This window comes from Orbicella franksi, chromosome 5 (assembly GCF_964199315.1).
Source record: "Orbicella franksi chromosome 5, jaOrbFran1.1, whole genome shotgun sequence".
Lineage (NCBI taxonomy): Eukaryota > Metazoa > Cnidaria > Anthozoa > Scleractinia > Merulinidae > Orbicella > Orbicella franksi.
In genome coordinates this window covers 32,504,236-32,523,774 of record NC_138149.1, presented here as the reverse complement: position 1 = coordinate 32,523,774, position 19,539 = coordinate 32,504,236, and the positions used below count along the sequence as shown (strand labels likewise).

Below are 19,539 nucleotides of genomic sequence, written 5' to 3'. Positions count from 1 at the left end.
AAAAGACTCCACACGCCAGAACCAATGACAAAATCTTAACAGTCGCCTCAGACTCCAGTGTTCCAAGGTTTATTGGGAGAGACTGGTCTCAAATAAACGCAAATGTCCCGTCAGCGTCCTGCGTGTAGGAAATAAAAATGAATTATTAAAACGGTGACAAAGAAGGTCAAAATGCATACTGTGTTTCCTTTTCTCGCGATATTGTATAAGTTATGAATTATGTACGAGAAAATCTTGAATGTGAAAATTGTTTGATTTGTATGTGACTTCAAAGTCTTCAAATTAGAATGTTGAATTTGTTTTACACAAAGAACGTCAAAATCTGCGGAAGAAGCAATTGTAATTATAATTATATCATTCAACATATCGTGTATTAACGAGAAATTTGAGAAATTCAAATTTACAAAAGACAGGGCTGAATACCAGCTAAATTCTGCTTGAAGTGTCACTGGAAAGAATTTCCTTTTGCTCCTAAAATAGCGCAATTGTCTTTTAATAACAATATTGCGTGCAACCTGTTATTGCTAACAAAGTAAACACAAAAGAAATATGTGTTCATGATTTTCTATAACCTTACGCGATGTAAATTTATTTCTGACACATTTCTGTTCTGAAAGTTCTAGCACTTTTTAGTGTATATGTTAATGTCGATCGCTTTCAAGATTTTTATGACTAAAAATGTGACAAACATGTAAATATTCCTTTTAGCTATAACCTATTTCAGTTTCTTTCCAAACGTTCGCCACTTGACGTATCGAAAAGACTTCAAAATTAAAAATGAAATGGGTAGAAATGATGTTGAATAATATTCTTGGCAAAATTGGTCAATACACAATCTCTCGCGATCGTTACAATTGGAAAACACCGTCAGGCAAACAGTACCATGATATTTAGGAGTTATTTACTAATCTCAGCATACTACGAAATACTAGAAATTCATAAAAGAGAATTAAAAATATTGAGAAATCTCTGGGTACGGAGAATTTTAAAAATACTTCTGATCAAATAACATGAGTAAAGGACAGTCAACCACTTTAAGATGGCGGCTTTAATACGTATTTGGTACACAAATCTCAGTTTCAGTGTAATACGTAAGGCTTTAATATTTTAATTTCCTCATGCTTTTTTTAATCTGAATTTCGTGAACAAGATCGGCGTCAAAAGCTGAAAAATCAGTTACTCAAAGATTTTCTAAGGGGATTCATTTTGTATCACTCCATTCAATTCGAAAAACGCAACTTAATTTTATATTTCTCGTAAATACAGTTTGAACTGACCCACCTTTCTTTCTTTTATACGGCGATGGCTCGATTTTGAAATGTTTTTCAGAGTAGTACGAACCTTCTTCTTTCTTCTCTTTCGCAGTCCCTATTATAATTTATAAAAGGCCAAGAATTTAAGGTTGATTTTACAAAATACCGCCTCAGTGTTTAAAGTGCGGTCACTCTCTGCCGCTACCCTCGAAAAGAAAACCTCCGGATGCAATAACGCCAAATAATCCGCCTTTTGCAATAGCTAGCTTTTTATGACGTCAAGGCTGAGTGTTATTTATTAAGATGCCCAGAGGTACCATGTTAAGTCTGAATGCACAGGGAAGCCACTTCAAGCTCTACGTTTATGTCAATGCTTCCATGATGCTAGCTCAATTTCTTTCATGAACCTCTCATGTACACTATGTTTAAATTTGTATCAGACATTAAAGAGACCTACAGCTCTGTAGCGAGATCAGAGCCCTAAGGACACGAGATAAAGAAATTAAAAAGTTAATGTTAGTCATTGTGGTTTCGGCGAAAACTGAATTTACTACTCTTGAAAGTAGCGTGCCACGTGATCACCACTGCTAAAAACTTGAGAATTCTAAGATTCATGCACTTAAAAGGATTTAGTCTACGAGGTGTTAGTTTAGTCTTGCTGAGAGGAGAAGAAATGCGGTTTCCTTCATGATCCGAAAAATATTGCTTTTTTTCCTTTTTAAGAGGAATCAATTAAAGAGATTTGTATCAGGAAAAAAATCAATTTAAAAGCTTTTCACCCGGATTGAAGTTATTGCTGAAGGCGCCGCCATCGCACAATATTATTGCGAAATAAATTATTTTATCCCTGTGCTACTGCTTATTTTTTTAATGGTACGGTAGAACATTTTTAATCACCTTAAAATTGAATACAATAAAGGAATATTATCCAGTTGCCCATACCGAAACTAAAATTAATTTATTAATATCGCCCGACCTATTTTTGTTTTAGGTAATGGTTTTAGAAGATAGAAATTTTCAAGTTGATTTTCTGAAATCAAAGACGAGCAATTTATTAGATATCTTTTACTGAGTACTTTTCGTATTTTTGTCGTCCAAGGGCTGAACTCAGTGCAAGAATAGTTTATTCTTAGGAGAAAAAGTCCATTGTGAATATTTTTGCGTGTGAAACACCGGACGAGATGCCAACTGCATGTGTATTCCAATGTTTGATTTTCTTGCACTTGTGCAAAGATTTGTCTCAGAGATAGAGAAAATGATTCCCTTCTTGACGTGCTTTATTAAAAGTTCAAGATTAAACGCTTACGTAAAGAGCAATTATTTTTTTCTTCTGTTGACACGCAAGTTGACTCTCTTGACCCAAATTATTGATTTTCAAACGCTTTTGTGGGAATTGGTCGCGGACTGAGATGGAGAGAAAATTATTGTCCACCTCAAATACTGCCTGACAAAAACTTGTTAACGAAAATAAAAGATCTTCACCCAAGAAAGCTTAACTTAATTATTTCAAATTCATGGGTTGAAATTTTTTCAAATTTTGGTGACCGAAGCGAGAATATGGAATGTACACGAACACGCCATAATTTTCAAAACTAGAAAGGTCGCAGATTTAGTTACACTTTACATAAGTATTGAGTTTGATTCTGAGATAAGTTATCGAAAAACCATTTAAGTGCAGGTCCATCTAAATATTTATTTTTAAGAACCTAAGTTTCTATTAACATTGAATAATGTAAGAAATGCTTAAAAACAATTCAACACAGTTTGGCTTCAACGCAACCCAACTTGCGCTCTGCATATAAACCTCTGTTTGGCGTTGTTCTTCGTTTTCAGCCCTGTTTTTTGTAAACTCCGAAGTCAGCTTTTCCCTCTTCAATAAAATGAACTATAACATGTTGTTTTGTTGTACCACATAAATAATCCGTTAAACTGTGATGCTTCTTTCCTAGTCGTGTTGTATTTAGAATACCTTTGAAGGCAACGAAAGATGCTAGACATTTCTGGGATAAATCATGATTTTAAGGCACGATTTTGAACTCTCCAGAGCTATATGAAGTACGCGTTTTTGACGGTCTTCAAACGATACAACGCGAGCGTTTTTAAAAGAGAGATTTGTTCTTTGCGAGCACTGACAATATTATTGATCAACTTACCCCTTGAGTATTATGCCAGTCTTCTAAGGTGTTTAGCTACAGAACAAAACTAAACCTACCTCAGCTCCAAATGTTTCTAAGCCGTGTCTCGATTTGCTATAAACAATTGCTCAACAAGTCTAAATGTACAAGCGGCTCAAATTTTGTTTTCAAGAAGAACTCATTCAGGTCCTAAAGGGTTTGAATTGCTGTTTTGTTTTTCTATTTTGTCCCTCTTTGAGTGCCGCTGAAAACAATTTTAAAATGCATTCTTTATTCGTCTTATCACAGGTGCTCAAGACCGCCGTTAATAAATCCAACCAATACTAGAATTCTCCATGTTGTGTTGTTATTATATATGGCGGCAAAGCTTTTAATAATATCACGAAGCTTTTAATAATATCTCAGCCCAACTTTGAATGTTTGCTCAACCGATATCGATCTACGATGAATCGCGTTTTCGCCTAGATATATTTAAATTTTCAAATCACATGTCCCATCTAAAGTCCTTAATTTTAAATAGTGAAGTTTTTTCTTTTCAATTCGTGGCGTCAGTAGGTGTCAAAGAAGTGTCAAGAGAAGAGACAAGATAAGGAAGTCTTTTATTTTACCGTATATTCATTATGTTATATTTGTTTAAGTTATGTTTTTTTGATTTGTATCAGGTATGATTTCAAGCCCAGTTCAGTTCACAGAAATCTCCTCTTAATGAAAAACAGCGGAGTCCAAGGGCTCCGATGCCTTTATTTTGTTTCAATTTGTTATTAGTTGTTGCAATTGAAGCACATGACGCTAATAAGAGATTCTTTTTTTGGACAAGTTTCCCATTGTCTCTATTGTTTTAGATCGACATCGAACTTGAATCTTAAATTTTGATTTGAGGCCATCTACACCTGGCTGTTAATGAACTGCTGAGGAGCTGTTCCGACACAAATCCACTGATTTATTTCACAATCAAAACAAATATAGCCGCTCCAAAAACCTTCCTAAATTGTAGCATGCTACCGAACTCAGTAGCAACCTACATTGTCGGATTTATTTTAAGAAAAATACTTTTGTTTTCTCAAATTGTGAAGTTCCAGTGTGTACTTTCTTCGTCTGCTGAAGAAACGATTACAAGTTTATTTCACTCTTTTCAAGCCTACTAATCTAGTCCGAAAAGCCTTTCTTGCAATCTTACAATTTTCCTGGCTTCCCGATGAGGAGGGAAACGAGTGAATGGGACACAGTGGAGAGGGCTGTTCGATCTTCTGTAATTTTGTGAGTAATTCATAAAGGACTCATTCAAGCCCAATCGTAGGTTTTGTTGTGAAACCAAAATCAAAGTTTGTCAATCTGTCCACTGATCAAGAGAAACTCAAAGAAGCGAACGAACGAATAACTTGAATGAATTGCGAACGAGCGAAGCGTGAGACAACAGGTCAGGTCGGTTGGGTTTGATCCTGTTTGGTGAATGATGGGGTGAAACGGAGCTTTCCGAAAGCGATGGCGTCACGATAATTATGTGATTTCCCTGGACGAGTTTCCCTCAAACACAAATCCAAAAAGACCGGTGATTGTTGCGTTTTTGAATTCCTCCGGCGTAGTGTGGACGGAAAACATTTGATGCGTTTTCAGAGTGAAACTTCCGCTTTCAAATTCCTCCGGCGTGGTGTGAATGGGGCCTGAGACTATGATAGGGTAAATTCTCTGAACAGGAGGAGTTTATTACAACTTTAAGTTTCTGGGAGGCCTATTTTCAATTGTGAAGTGTTTCCTTATTGGCATGGCAGATATGCATGTATTTATGGGTTTTACAATACTGATACGTTTATTCCATATAGGAAACCCTTAACCTTCACGTCCCCGTTAATTTTCAACCATAAGAAGACATGAAAGTGAATTTAATTTTAATCTAGCTTCATTGAGAAACATGGTCATTAATAATCGTACACATAATCATCTCTTATACAGCGTTCTAATCTATAAATCAATAAATAACTAACCTTAAATAGTTGTATCGTTCATTTTATATCATACATCTTTGATACAAATAAAAAAAGACCCGACAGTTCTAAGTTAATGCATTCTTCACCCAAGATCTTCACTTTTTTGAGCAAAAGACGACAGCTCTAAGGACGTGAATAGCCTTAGGTTATGAACGCATTCTTTCAGTTTAGTGTATATCGCCGAACACTGTTCGTCTCGTCCTGGAGGTACAGTCTAACTTCCACTAATATAACGACCACCTCCCTACAACGGCCGCCTTTTTTTTGTCCCGGCGAACAGTCCATATCCTCACTCTTATTTTAACCTCTCTACAACGGCCAACTCTCCACAACGGGAACGGCCACTAACGTGCGTCCCAACTGCCAAAATAGGCCTCTCGACAGCGGCATGTTAATTAACGACTGACGAACGGTGTATTAAAAACCTAATATTTTGTTTTGTAAAAGGGCACCAAACTTGATCCGTACCGCGCGTCCGTGCTAAATAAAGCATTAAAAAAAAAAAAAAATTCACCCCTCGAAAAAACCCAGGTGTCATTACACCCCTGCCTCCACATAACGGCCACCTCTCTACAACGGCCACTATCCTCTGTAGCCAAGGTGGCCGTTGTGGAGAGGTTCGACTGTAAACATAATCCACAATTGTAAATGTCGACGCTTAATCTAACTCTAGGTCAGGGATATTAATGTCACTCCTTCTGGATTAGTTTCCTTCGCAGTCAATTTTCGGACTACTGCAGGATGAAATACTCTTGCGTATCTCCTACACTGCACTAAGAATTTGCCAACACACGACCCTATTTACATGCACACTTTGATGGATATCGAGTGGGCGTCTTCATTTCTCCGCACACTGATAAAATCCGACGTAACTCTCTAATCATTTTACACCACACACACAAAAAAGCCGGGCAGTTGTAAATGAAGACACACAATTTATGATAAAGATGGAATGTTGCCACGAACAAAGGACAAAGAAAAAAATCTGAGTCCCCAACAGGATTCGAGCCCATGACCTCTCAGATACCGGTTGCTGATCCTAACAGTTGCAGAACGCGTGCCACATATGAACCTAGTAAAATGGCCTAGTTCACAGTGAGGCTCTCTGTAGCTCAGTAGCTACGGCACCTAACCGGTATCTGGGAGGGCAACATTTCGTCTTTATCATTTATTCATCAAGTTGCAAATTTGCTATCTCTCATTTATCACACACATTTTACAACGACTTTAAGCCTATAACACATGAAGAAAGTGACCCTCCGCATGTGATTAGTGCATCATAAGCTGATCGTCCTGACCAGCAACTTCTGAACACTAGCCCTGCATGATTAGCCTTGTAATTCTCCACTTTCTATCTTATATAATCTGTAACATTTTGTTTTATGTACTGATATGCACAACCTAAGAAACTCGCGGATAAGCGCAATAAAAGTTCTAAATAAAACTAAACAAAAAAAAGTGATTAGTCTTTCGTTTAAACCATCAATATGAAGTTGGTATCGTTAATGTCAACCGGCTTTTCTTTTTGTAGAGAAGGGCCGATCTCAATGTCAGCAGTATTTTCAAACGAGGCTGACAGATCTTCTGATTCATTGGAGCTTTCGTAACCAGCGTTTTCTTTTTCTCTGGAAGGTGGTAGCTCATTTTGTAGCGACATTTTTCCAGGGCTCTGCCGTAAAAAATAAACAGAAATATATTTACTGAAAGCCACTAGGTGGATTTTTGCCTCCATCAGCCGGTCATGCAGCCCTATTAGTGATTTGGATCCCTTGGTAAATTTACTTGATTACTGAATAATAAGGTAAAACCAGGTAAGATCTGCGTCCGGCCAAACGGCCCACACATTCCGCCGGAGCTTATCCCTGAATATTCCTTCTCCCCTTGGATGGGACGCTAGTTCATCAGAGGGTTAACCCCCGCATTTAATTCGCCGGTACCCATTTATGCACCCGGGTGGAGTGAGGCACTGTGAGAGTAGTGTGTTACACAAGAATACAACAAAACGAGCCGGCCTTGGCTTGAACCCAGACCAGTCGATCCGGAGTCCAGCGCTGTGCCTCCTCAGTGTTCACCGGGTGCTAGATAAAAATTGTACATTTAACAGTAAAGAGAATTTCTGTCAAAGATTGCGACACTACGTATCGGGACGGTTCCGTTATCGTTAGGGCTCAGGTGCCGTTACCACGGAGATTACACTTACCAACTTTTTTGGAAGCTCCTCCATTTCTACTTCGTCATGATCAGCGGTCTCCCCACTGAACGTGCCGTCACTGAAAGCAATAAGGTTTCCGACGGTGTCTGAAATGAAAAGAAAAAAAGGTTTGTGAACACGGTATAACAAGTGCCACCTGGAGTCTAGACGATTTTTCTCCAAAAATGCACGTTACATTTGATACATATAATGGTCGATCTCGACATTATATTTGTAGCTTTTGTCTCATACCTCGGCCAGCTGTTGGCGGCAAGATGAGGGCCTGACTGGGATCCACATTTACATAAGGTTGTTCTTCCTTCTGCAGGTCGAATAACTCTTCCCTCAGGGTCTGGAACGAGGGGCGCTCCTCACATTCACGTGACCAGCAGGCGAGCATGATCTGGTAACTATGGAAAGATCCAGTGAAAACTTATCAGGAGAACGTATATGCTTTACCAGTTCTATCCCAGTTTCATGTAAAGCAATGATTATTATAAAAAGTATTATGTTATATCAGGCTATAAACTCATTTATCAGGCCGAAGACCATTTGAACCTTGCCTACAAATCATTATTTCATAAGCTAATCAACTCAAAGCAGAAGCCGGCGCCAAGCGCGGTAAATCATGTAACGAGCGGCAAGCGCGGGAAATCATGTAACGGGCGGCAAGCGCGGGAAATCATGTAACCCTCCATGTAACCGACGCCAAGCGCGGGAAATATCTTGTGTACCAAACTCATTTGCGCCCTAGAATCGAGACGAAAACTGGCTTGTGGGACCGTTATTAGGGACAAAACAAAAGATGAGAAGTCATAACGGTCCCACAAGGAACTGCGAGACGTGACTCGCCTCAGATTTCTTCTCGTTTTTAAAGTGGCTAATTGAAAAGCTTTCATCAAGATAAATTATAAATAATAAATACTGATTCACAAAGTAGCAACGTACATTTCATCGGAGCAGTTGTTTGGTTTCTCCATCCGATTTCCTTCCAGAAGAAAGTTTAACAAGTTCATATCGCTTATTGTTGGATAAGGAAATCCACCTTGAAAGAGCAGAAAAAGAAGGCAGTTTTAACTGTTGTCCCAGCATTAGGAGACACATAATTAACTGATGGCCGACATACGGAACCAGCTAAAATAACACCTCTTAAAAATTGCGTTTTCTGCCTCCGGATTTAATAGGTATTAGACCACTAGGTGAAACCTATGAAAGGCTTAAAAAAGTTGTCAGGTTTTCGTTGGGAAATGAGATGCACATATTTATGAGGACTTAGTTTCTGAAAATTCACAGAAATCCTATTTTACTGCTATGTAGGTTATGTTTTATTATCCGGTAATGATAGCAGAAAACAAATTACAAAGCAAATTAAAAGCTCGGGGCCGGAAAGCTCAGAACTCCAGCGAACGACTCTGGTTTTTGTGACTTATAACAATACCTGTTACAACTAAATCTCACCTAGCGTGCAAATCTCCCACAAAACAATGCCAAATGCCCATCTGCAACAAACCAAAGAATATAAAAGCGTTACTAGATGCTCAATGTAAACGAGCATGTTAAAAATATCGCGAAACATGGAAAACGAATAGGCCATTTTTGAATTAACTTTAGCCTCTTTCTCAAAGGGAGTCTTGGTACCAACCTTTCATACAAAAATGAGATTTGATTCACATGCAAATTTAACTTATTTTCATATGAATGGGCGTGCGCCAGGCCTCGCTTTCACAGAGAGGCTTCTCGGAAAATGGGCTATTCTTATATGATCTTAGATAAGTAATCTTGGCTCATAAGAGAAACACAACGAATAGAAAGATGAGAGATGTACTCACATATCGCTAGCAGTAGAATAGATTCGATCTCGCATAGCTTCCACAGACAACCAGCGTAAGGGAATTTTGCCCGTGCTTCTCTTCACATAGATTCCTTCTCTTGAGAGACCGAAGTCAGAAATTTTAAGCACTTTCTCGTCCCCAACGAGAATATTCCTTGCCGCCAAATCTCGGTGAACTATTCCTTTTCCGGAGAGATACGCCTAAAATAAAAACAAACTTCGTTCATCCGGGGAAACAAGTAGATCGAAGAAAACAGAAAAACATACAAACAAAAAAACAAACAAAAAAACAAACAGCAACAACAAAAAACTATTGTAAAAAAAGCTCGCTGTTTGCACGAGTGTGTAAGCTTTATTTTAGTTGACAAATCGACACAAGTAACTGGGAAATTCGTTCTTATGTTTTCCAGCGTTCCTCTCGTTTTGTTGTAATAATATTTTAAGGGTGACCTAGTTTTCCGTCAAATTTCATGATAGATCCACATTTCTTCGTGGTCTACCCGGCTTGGCATTTTGTTAGTTGGCAGAGTTAGATCTGAACGATAAAGTAAATGTACAGTAACAGGGATGCTCTTTACCATTCCGTTCGCAATCTGAAAAGCGAAGGACTGGAGCTCAGAAGAGTCCAGTGCACCATCTAGACTCGGTGCCCGCGTGGGAGAAGCAGCTTGGTCCTTGGAGGCCGCTTTGGAGTCTAACACTGAAAGGAAGAAAACATAAAGGCGGAAATTCATTTTTGGAACAAAAGTCAGAATCAAACAGAATATAAAACTCACAACATTACTTCGTGTCAAGATCACTAATGGCCCAAGCGTAATTATCTAATTGGATGATTTAGCTCAGCTAAACATTTTCAGTTTCCAGCTCAATGTTACAATGTGCGCCTACATCCATCGATTCTGTACATCTTGGAATTAGTTGCTGTTAAAAACAGAGAACTAAGAGAGAGTAATATAATCCCACGCAAGAAATACGACTGCCGAATAAGATTAAAATGGAATTTTTGGAATGTGAAATTAAGTATCAAGCTATATATTGTCTCAGTAATCAAAGACCCCTACCGGAATAATCTACCGAAATCCGGCTCGCTATTCCCTGGACGTATTAATTATTTTTTATGAGTCCAGTCAGAGGTCCAATAAATTTTCCCTCCTTTTTAGCGAAGACTTTCTCAATTCGTGTTTACGATACAAAAGAACAAACTCACGTTTAGCTTGCTGTTGAGCAAACTGGTGAAAAAAAGTGTTATATATACTTGTGAAGATTAGACCGGTGAAAACTCATACCTAGTGTTGTCTGTGTATTGTTCGATTCATCCGTGGTACCCCTTGCTGTATATTGCGCCACTGGAAACTCTGAATACCTCCTGGCGGTGCTCAAGGCTTTAAGGCCCTTAATGCTTCCGGATGAGTGTGATCTGTTAAACTTGCAATTGGCCTTCTCGCTGGGTTCAAGAAACCTCTCGTATTTTTTCTGAAAGCAAATGTTAAGAAAATGCGATTTTACAGGAAGGAAAGAGCACACTCGCTCTCAAAGCATCAGGTTAAATTCAAGGGTTTGTATTCGGACCTTTACTCTCTGGAAAACATAGCGACGAGTTCTGTTGTTGTTTAAGTGAGTAATGAAAACTAAACTGGTGTACATGAATAATGTTGCTCATTTACTGAAGTTGCCTGAGATTAAAGGTTTAGAGGCTCGGTAAACGAACAACAAAAAATATAAACTGGAGAAAAACAAGACTAAATAACAAAATGAACAACGTTCATTCAGTTAAACGCGCGCAAATGCTTTTATAAGGTTATTGATTAATGGAAAAGCGTAGAAACAGAAGAGTTCACTCAAAAAATTTACTGTTACTGTATTTAACATTTTAAGAATAAATTCTTAGTAATTTATTACTTATAAAATGAGTAATCGATTGAGTTTTTAAAATGTTATGAGTTTATCAGTTAAAACACGTTTATTCTTACAATCCAGTTGCTGATAGTGAGTTGTTTGCCCTCCGATTTACATTGTCTTAAAAGTCGACGTTGAATGTTAGGCTTGGAGGGGCTTGGTTGTGTGTTCGGTTGCTGCGGCCTTTTCTGGAGCTGGTTAGCAGCCGAGACGGCCTGGAAACGATATGAAATAACACTGATGTTTATCTTGATTGTATATGAACTTAAGCCGTCGTAATTTGTGTTAAATCATCCAACTCGTTAAATGCTATGTGAAACGTTATGTGAAACGGTAAGTGAGACGTTATGTGAAACGTTATGTGAAACGGTAAGTGAGACGTTATATAAAACGTTATGTGAAACGGTTTGTGAAAGATTATGTGAAACGAAATGTGAAACGTTATGTGAACCGTTGTGTGAAAACGTTATGTGAAACTGGGATAAACATTTAACTCTCTTGTGGAATTAATCATTAATGTCACTAACTAGTTTATTAACCTATCAAGCATAAAGACTCTGCTGGTGAAAAGAAATAGCTCCAAAATTAATTTTAAATTTATTAAAAAGAAATTGTAAATGATTGTTCTAGAAGTTTGTCAGTACATTAAGATTCACTCAGACAATCGTAAATTGTACCATATATTTCAATGCTTGTTACTACTGTAGTTCCTCTGTGCTCAGGATTAGCTGAAATAAGTATCTGTAATCCGGCATGTGGCTACGCCGGACCCCACCCCTCTTGGGATTGTTGTTGAATGTTATTACCCAGTACTTACCGTGTCACTAACCGAGGGTACCAGAGGACGATGGGAAGTACTTCCTGGGTAAGTCGTTTCTGAGCCCTCTGTCCGTGATTGAGAGCAGCTAGAATTTTCATGGTTCTTCAAACTTGTTATATCTTCTCCTTGTAGTATACGATACTGTTTCTCAAACTAAAAAAGTAAAGCCCCAAAATATTATTGCAGATCGAATACAAATTGGAACTTGGAGACAGTTTTAAAAGTTTTTTTTTTTTTGAGCTTAAAGGGTCCACTACGGGGAATTCGAGTCAGATACTTTCATGAATTGCCCAACATTCCTCTTAAAATGACGCTAACTTGATTGGGGTTGAATATTATTCCATGAATTGCTCAACACCCCTCTTGAAAATAAAGCTTCATTGGAATTAAATTTTCTTTAATGAATTGCCCAACATCCCTCTTAAAAGCAAAGCTTATATTGCACGTTTGATTCACGAATGCAATCCAATCAGGACAAAGTATGAAGCAGTAGTTACCTTAGCCTGGTTTTATAAACTAAGCTCGAGCGACGTCTGTGGTCGACCTTAAAATATTCCGCGAAACTGATGATGTAGCTCTTAAAAGATCTTGGTAGCGTCAATAGGTTGGTTTTTTGTTGTCTCTGATTGGCTGTTGCCTTCGCGCGAAAATTTCATAGCGTGCAACAAGCTTTGCAACATCCGCACATAATTTTCCTACGTCGAGCGCGGGAAGAATAAAGTTCGCGTGGGAACTGTGACGAGTCATTACCGCTTTCCTTAGGTCCCTGAGGTAGTGCAGCAGATCTCCATGTGGGACATACTCAACCACGAGACACAGCGGAGGGTACAGAGTACAGCAACCTAACATGGTCACCACGTTCTCGTGAAGACCAATGGTCTTCATGAAATTGATTTCCATCTTGAAATCCTCGACTTCATCTTCATTAGCTTTATCTGAAGAAAGACAAGAGAGATACAAGATGCAATTGTGTTTGATTTTACAGTTGTTTAGTAGCCTATTTTAGTAGCCTGTTTTTTCTTCCTGTATTTATGAGGTAGTCGCATTTCTGCGTAAGTGATCTCTATATTAGACATAAGCGGGAGAATGAGGTTTCTGTTCTGGAACGTAAAGGGTTAGAGATTGTGTTTTGGATCTAGGAATATTTTTTAAGTTCTCAAATTAAGCTATAAACGATGACTAAATTTTATCTACTTGGAGCAGAAATTTCGCGGATCAGTGTATTTTAATGATAGAGATTCTCCTGCTTCCAAAACAAACCCAAACGACAGTCGTACGTTTCGCCATATTCATCAAGGCTTGCAAGAGAGAAAGATCCTGTCTTTCGAGTTGTCAATCTGCTCCTCTCATAACAACACTCGAAGTCACACGATGGCCAACTCCCAACGTGGAGACAGCGTGGCTGAGTGGTTAGGGCGCCGGACTTGAAATCCGGAGTTAGCGGGTTCAAGTCCCGCTCTGATCACTACTGAAGCTGGAATTGTTTCTCGGTAGACTCTAGTTCAACTCCTCGGTCATGCTTGTGATAACCAACTGGTCTGCCTCCCGCCAGTTGAGAATTTTAAGCCTATTTTGTTTATTTGAGATATACTTTTTTCAGTTTAAGTGATATGCCTCAAAACTAGCTAGGTAAACGGATTGACCTCGGTAAAAATTTCTGAAACATTCAACGTTGAACATTTTTAGCATTTAACACAACTAACCATTGAGTACTTTGACGGCCACAAGGCTTGTATCTTGATCAGTGTCACCCATACCGTAAGCTTCTGCTAAGAAGACTTTACCGAAAGCTCCTTTACCGAGCACTCGCTTGAGCTCCAGCCTGTGAAAACCAAACTCAAACTCGTCCGCCTCCCCTGTCTCCACTGCTTCCTGGATGCGCTGCTCGACATAAGCTGGATTTAGTTCCAGGCCTCCTTCGGACTTGGGGGGTAGGTTCACCGCAAGGTTAAACCTGAAAAAAAGAGCTCTTCGTTATTGATAGATTCCTCTTACAAAACCAAAGAGAAAATATGTTTGCAATTCACAAGGACAAATTGAACCAAATGGGCATTATGTCAAAAGGGCAAAGTGACATGGGTACATGAAAATTACAGTTTGCGCAATATAAATTTTCTGACTGTGCTTTTTTGCCACCTCGCCCGGAAAGGAAACCACTTCATCGCAGGTTTGCGCTAAGCATGTCAGGTAGCCCTAGCAATACGCCCGAACACACCTCTAGGATGGGTTTACCATAATCTTTTTAATAAACAGTAGCACTTAAAACCCAGTAAAAGATTCGAATTTCCACAGAGTGAGGTAAAACTCCATTCTATAGCTACTCGACAGAAATATAAAAAAAATTCAATTTCCCAGAATTGTATAGGTAGAAACAATGAGAAATGGTAAAATGTCTGTTACCTGTCATAACCATTAGCATACGGGCTTGACGAAACATCGCTAAGATTTCCTCTATAATTATTGCGGTCGTCCAAGTGGTCTGCGAGGCGCTGAAGGCCTGTGGGGGCCCTGTGCAGACGAGAGGGCATCTTGTGCTTACGGTAGTACCACAGGAAACCTAGCAGCAGCAGTCCTACCATCAAAAATAGGACAATTGGTACGGTGATGGCCGCGACAGTGGCCGACGACATTCCTGTTTCAGTCAAGATGACCGTGCAAAGAAAGATAGGCAGAGGGATAAAGATTGGTGATTAGTATACGTAATAGCAATTAAGGATTTACAGTGTGAGTGATGTTTGTAAATCTTTAATTCCTCGAGCACTTCCTACGATTACTCGATTATTATATTATTTGACTGAGAAAATTTTTACGAACACGCGCGCGTTAATTTGCACTGCACTAAATATTAACAATCCGCCTGCTTTCGGCCAATCACAATGAAGTAATTTTCTTGGTCATATAATAAATGAAGTAACAGACCAATTCAACCCGCTTCAGTCAGTTTTCTCCTCCTCCGTTTTTGAACAAGTCAAATCATTGCTCGAAATTCAGTGTTTGTATTGTAATCCGATGCGTGCAAGTAAGTTTTGAGCAAAATTTTGGGAAAATTTATTGAAATATTGAAGTTTAACTACAGAAATAAAACAAGTAATATACAGTACACCTTGAGATATTTGGAAAAGAAAAATTTTCGATTAAGCTTTCAAGACAATGGAGATTCACTGGAAAGAGCAGTGATGTTGCCTTTTCTGTTTCCCATATATTTTTCTGTACATTAGCAGATGAAGTTTGACTTGCTCTTACAGAGAAATGCCTGTATATGGCCTTGGCAACATTACGAGTAAGAGGGTAGAAAACGCGCAAGCCTGGGCATCAGGCTGTGGGAACTCCATAATGGAGACGAAAGCTTCGGAGAAAATCAAATTGGAGCATGCACTCTCCCTTTGCAACTTAGTGGCTCACTTCGTTCCGTCATTCAAGTCATAAGTATTTTTCCCCCCAGATTTTTACGTCATTTTTTCACGAAATACAAAAATACATACCTCTTCCTGTGGCACTCAGGACGGTCGGGACAGTCGTCGGGACAGTCGTCGGGACTGTAGTCGGGACAGTCATCGGGACCGTGATCGGGACGGTGGTCGGGACGGTGGTCGGGATAATGCGGGCTGTATAGATATTCGAAACAATAAGTTCTTTGAAATTGATTTCGCGATAAAAACTAACGCTGTACGTTGATCGGTCGAAACGTCGTTCTTTTATAGCTTTATTTTTTATCACGAAATGTATAGAAAAGATGACTTTTCAAAATAAAATGGATTCCACAGAAGTTAAACTTTGCCGGAAAACTCTTCTTTGTTATAACGATCTCACTGTTCGAAACACTTAGCTAATGGTACTTAGCAAGATCGATGTTTTTGCACAATTAATGATCTTACCATAAAATTCTTGCCACTCTCTAGGTGATAGTTCACACCCACTGCTGTCAAATGCGGAAACCTATGTGAAACACAAACAAATGAGTCTGCCTGTATTAGCATGGTTGACCTTTATAACCAATTTAGAGCTGGTAATGTAAAATTAACCACCATTCATTATTTCAAAAAAAAAAAAAAAAAAAATGCATCGATCTTTAGCTGACGCTCGCAAGTTCTGTGACTTGGTACAACGGTTTTAAAAAAAAATTTCCCGACCAAGCACCAGTACAAAATCAAGACTAGCAAGTTTCGAGATGATTCCTCACTGCCCACAGAGAGTACCACATGAAAGGACTGCTCAATAGCTTTTATTTGAATGGTCTCACAGTAGGGTTTCATCCATAGACTTAAAAGTTAGAACCACCTTGTACAGCATAATAAACAGTACCACATGAAAGGACTGCTCAATAGCTTTTATTTGAATGGTAACACACTAGGGTTTCATCCATAGACTTAAAAGTTGGAACCACCTTGTACAGCATAATAAACAGTAGCACATGAAAGGACTGCTCAATAACTTTGTTTTGAATAGTCACCCTGGAAGGATTTATCCATGACAAACTTAAAAGCTAGCGCTAGTGCTACTTTTTTAAAGATTTAGATTTATATTTTACAGCATAACAAGCAGTATGAACGAACGAACGAGCGAACTGCTCCAACGTTAACTTATAACTGAAACAGACGTGTTATATTTCAGTAAAACTTCTAAAAACTGCAGGAGGGTTGACTCTGGAGTGAACATCTTAAGTACTTACACTAACATAGTGTTTCCCGTCTTTAGTCAGGTTTTGAAAGGGAAAGCTGTAGGTGGTTTTCTGAAAGCCAGGAAAGCAAATAAAGCCTATCATAAACTTTGAGTGAAATGTTTAAATACGAATTTATAAAACTGATTTCGAGAATCATCTTTGGACGACTGCGATAAATCTTGCCCTTAGTTCGTGTTGTTTGTAGCCTTTTGAAGGATGAGGCGCGCAGGGAGTGGTGATGGTGGTGGTGGTGGGTGGCGGGGGGGGGGGGAGTGGGAAGTGGGCGTAAAGTGCTAATCATATCATATGGCTTCGTGAAACGAGATAAAAGTTACGATCGATTGGCATCTGCTGCTCATCAGAAAGAGACAAGACTCGAGAGAGCAATGGAACTCAAGCATCGATAGAAAAAGGTTTATTCGGCATGAAAATAATCCCCAGCGTATATGCCGGAATAATATACCCTCCTTCCAGTTAGCTCTCCCACTTCAGCTAAGTAAACGAACTTCAGCTTCAACTTGCTGGTCATTGTATATCTTCTGATTGCGGTGTATATTTTGTAGCTGTTATTGAGTATCGATAATGATCCCTTATGAAGCCTATATATGTCTCATTTTGAACAGATTTTTAAGATGACTATTCAGCGGCACCAAAATAAATTAACAAATCTTACCACTCCATTAGCAAGAACTATCTCTTTTCGCAGACCGACTATAGAAGGACAATCAACACATGATATGACAAGCCTGAAGAAAATAAATGAGTTAAAAACTTTTAACAATTTACTCGCGTTTCCTCTCCGGGGAGAAAACTCCCAAATAAAAAGGACGGGGGAGCTCATCGTACCATTTAGGGGGAGAAAAATCGCTTTTGGTCCCCCATGGGGTGTTCAGCCTCAAAAGGTCCGAAGTAGGAGCTTTCGCAGTACCTTTTAGGGTATTGAGCCGAAAAATTATGACAGGAGATAATGTGTTGTTTTAGAATTGGTACCACTTAGCGGCGAAAACATTTCAAGCCACGCCCACAAAATAGGATCTTGACAGCCCTTGTGGATTTTTTTCAAAATTTCCAGCGAGCAACCTCGTCCTTTTTATATGAGCGTCCCCCCCGGGAAATTTTCTCGTAAAACCTAATCACCTAATAATAAGAGCTCAACTCACTTGAAGAATGCAGGTTGCTTTTTCCATGCCTGAATACTCCAGGTCACGTTAACCGTTGTCCTATTAATGCCGCTTTGTTCTCTAACATGAGTATCAATGTATTTAGACTTCTCCAGTGATGATCTTGAGCGTTCTAAAAAAATATATCAGTAAAAGATCATCAGAATATAAAATGCAATTGCTACCATGAGAAGAACTGCATTTGCTTTGGATGCATTTATTTCTGTAACAATGATCAATACAAGCTAGAAGCTAAGCTGACTCATGCTCAGTCGTCTCTCGACGGGTCAGCGGCGACAGCCGAGAAAGTCGGGATGAAACTCCTCGCGCTCGCGCTTCCTTCGTTAACATTCAATAAACTCAAGAGAGACTGGGAACGAGTGAGAGTTAGAGGAGTCAAGGAGAACATGCGTGAGTTAATCTAACCCTGTTTCTGAAAATGTTTAGATGGAACATGACGTTATGGACCGTTGTAGATACTTACCATCACAGCCGCAAAACCCGTGGATACATTCTGAAATGAAATCAAAGTTTAAATCGTGTCACAGCTCATTTTAATTCTGAATAACGTGAGGCCGGTTACGGTGATTCAAATAGCAATTTTGTAGTTAAAGAAAAATTTCGCGCCTTAAACACTAGCTACCCTTATTTTCGACTAAAAACAAACATTATGCCGAAAACCGAAAGCACAATGTTATTTTATCGCGAGGCATTTACTGTGTCTTATCAGTTTACGGGTTGTGTTCTAATCTGGTAACAATGGAAGTCTCCTGTCCAATGAAAAATGGGCGCGTGACACAGTAAGGTACAAAAGGTTGGTTATCTCGTACACGCGGTCCCCTTCTACTATTGCCATCATCGCAAGAAGAACTTTTCTGCCATTTAGCTTTCAGACGTATTTATTCTTTTTCCCTCCTCTTCCCCGGTCACCGACCCGCAGACTGTCAACATATCTTATGTAGTATTTTATTTTAGTTTTTACTGGTGGCGAAAGTTTTAACCCCACCTTTCCTGAAGAGATTTTAATCTTTGTTTGTAACCTTAGCTTCAATTAAACTCGTCACATTTGTGGCCATTTATCCCAAACGATTTGTTTCTATGGTCGTCTACCTATCTCTTCAGCAAACTAGTGCGACGCCTTGCGGAGCCCTCGATGTCTTAATGTTTGCAAATGACTCAAGATAAAAAGTAATCAACAAAAAAGTGTACGTACTTGGGATGTTAAAAGTTGTCAAAGTTCTGAACGTATCCACATATTCTAAATGTAACTGTAAAACAAGAGAGAAGATCAAGAATAAACGTTTAATCGCGCACTGATCGAATTTGCCAAGCTTGAGTTGTCATCCATGCCGGGATGGTAGCGGACAAAGGTTGGGGGGGGGGGGGGGGGGCTCCAGTATGGAAAAGTCGGAGATGTTCCTCGAAAAATTTGAATTAAACCCCTAAAAGAGATCAATCCGGGCGTGGCTAAGGCTTTATTTGACCCCCTAAAGGTACTACTTAAAACGGAATAAGCTCAATTATCAGCCGCTGTCATCATCATCATCATTTTATTTCTGATAAAATCTACATTTTACAGTTGGACTGGCCCGCGAATAGCTATGCTAG

The 19,539-nt window shown here is 39.1% G+C and overlaps 1 protein-coding gene across 8 annotated transcripts in view; it reads right to left on the bottom strand.

The window, feature by feature from the left end:
* Positions 1-4,627: 4,627 nt before the first annotated feature.
* Positions 4,628-19,539, bottom strand: part of LOC145488294 (uncharacterized) — a 38,018-nt gene continuing 23,106 nt past the window's right edge. For 7 of the 8 annotated variants that reach the window (XM_081467127.1, XM_081467126.1, XM_081467128.1 and 4 more), the window contains 20 exons: positions 19,145-19,199; positions 18,416-18,445; positions 17,932-18,064; positions 17,445-17,517; positions 16,781-16,840; positions 15,987-16,047; positions 15,594-15,716; positions 14,512-14,743; positions 13,815-14,065; positions 12,862-13,046; positions 12,109-12,264; positions 11,366-11,506; positions 10,682-10,868; positions 9,974-10,095; positions 9,394-9,596; positions 9,023-9,063; positions 8,513-8,609; positions 7,817-7,974; positions 7,574-7,671; positions 4,628-7,042 (listed from right to left, as the gene is read on the bottom strand). In XM_081467127.1, the coding sequence (XP_081323253.1) occupies positions 6,848-7,042; positions 7,574-7,671; positions 7,817-7,974; positions 8,513-8,609; positions 9,023-9,063; positions 9,394-9,596; positions 9,974-10,095; positions 10,682-10,868; positions 11,366-11,506; positions 12,109-12,264; positions 12,862-13,046; positions 13,815-14,065; positions 14,512-14,743; positions 15,594-15,716; positions 15,987-16,047; positions 16,781-16,840; positions 17,445-17,517; positions 17,932-18,064; positions 18,416-18,445; positions 19,145-19,199 (2,601 nt within the window). In that variant the 3' untranslated portion in view covers positions 4,628-6,847. The remainder of the gene's footprint in view (positions 7,043-7,573; positions 7,672-7,816; positions 7,975-8,512; positions 8,610-9,022; positions 9,064-9,393; positions 9,597-9,973; positions 10,096-10,681; positions 10,869-11,365; positions 11,507-12,108; positions 12,265-12,861; positions 13,047-13,814; positions 14,066-14,511; positions 14,744-15,593; positions 15,717-15,986; positions 16,048-16,780; positions 16,841-17,444; positions 17,518-17,931; positions 18,065-18,415; positions 18,446-19,144; positions 19,200-19,539) is intronic. The other variant, XM_081467131.1, reaches the window with a different exon arrangement.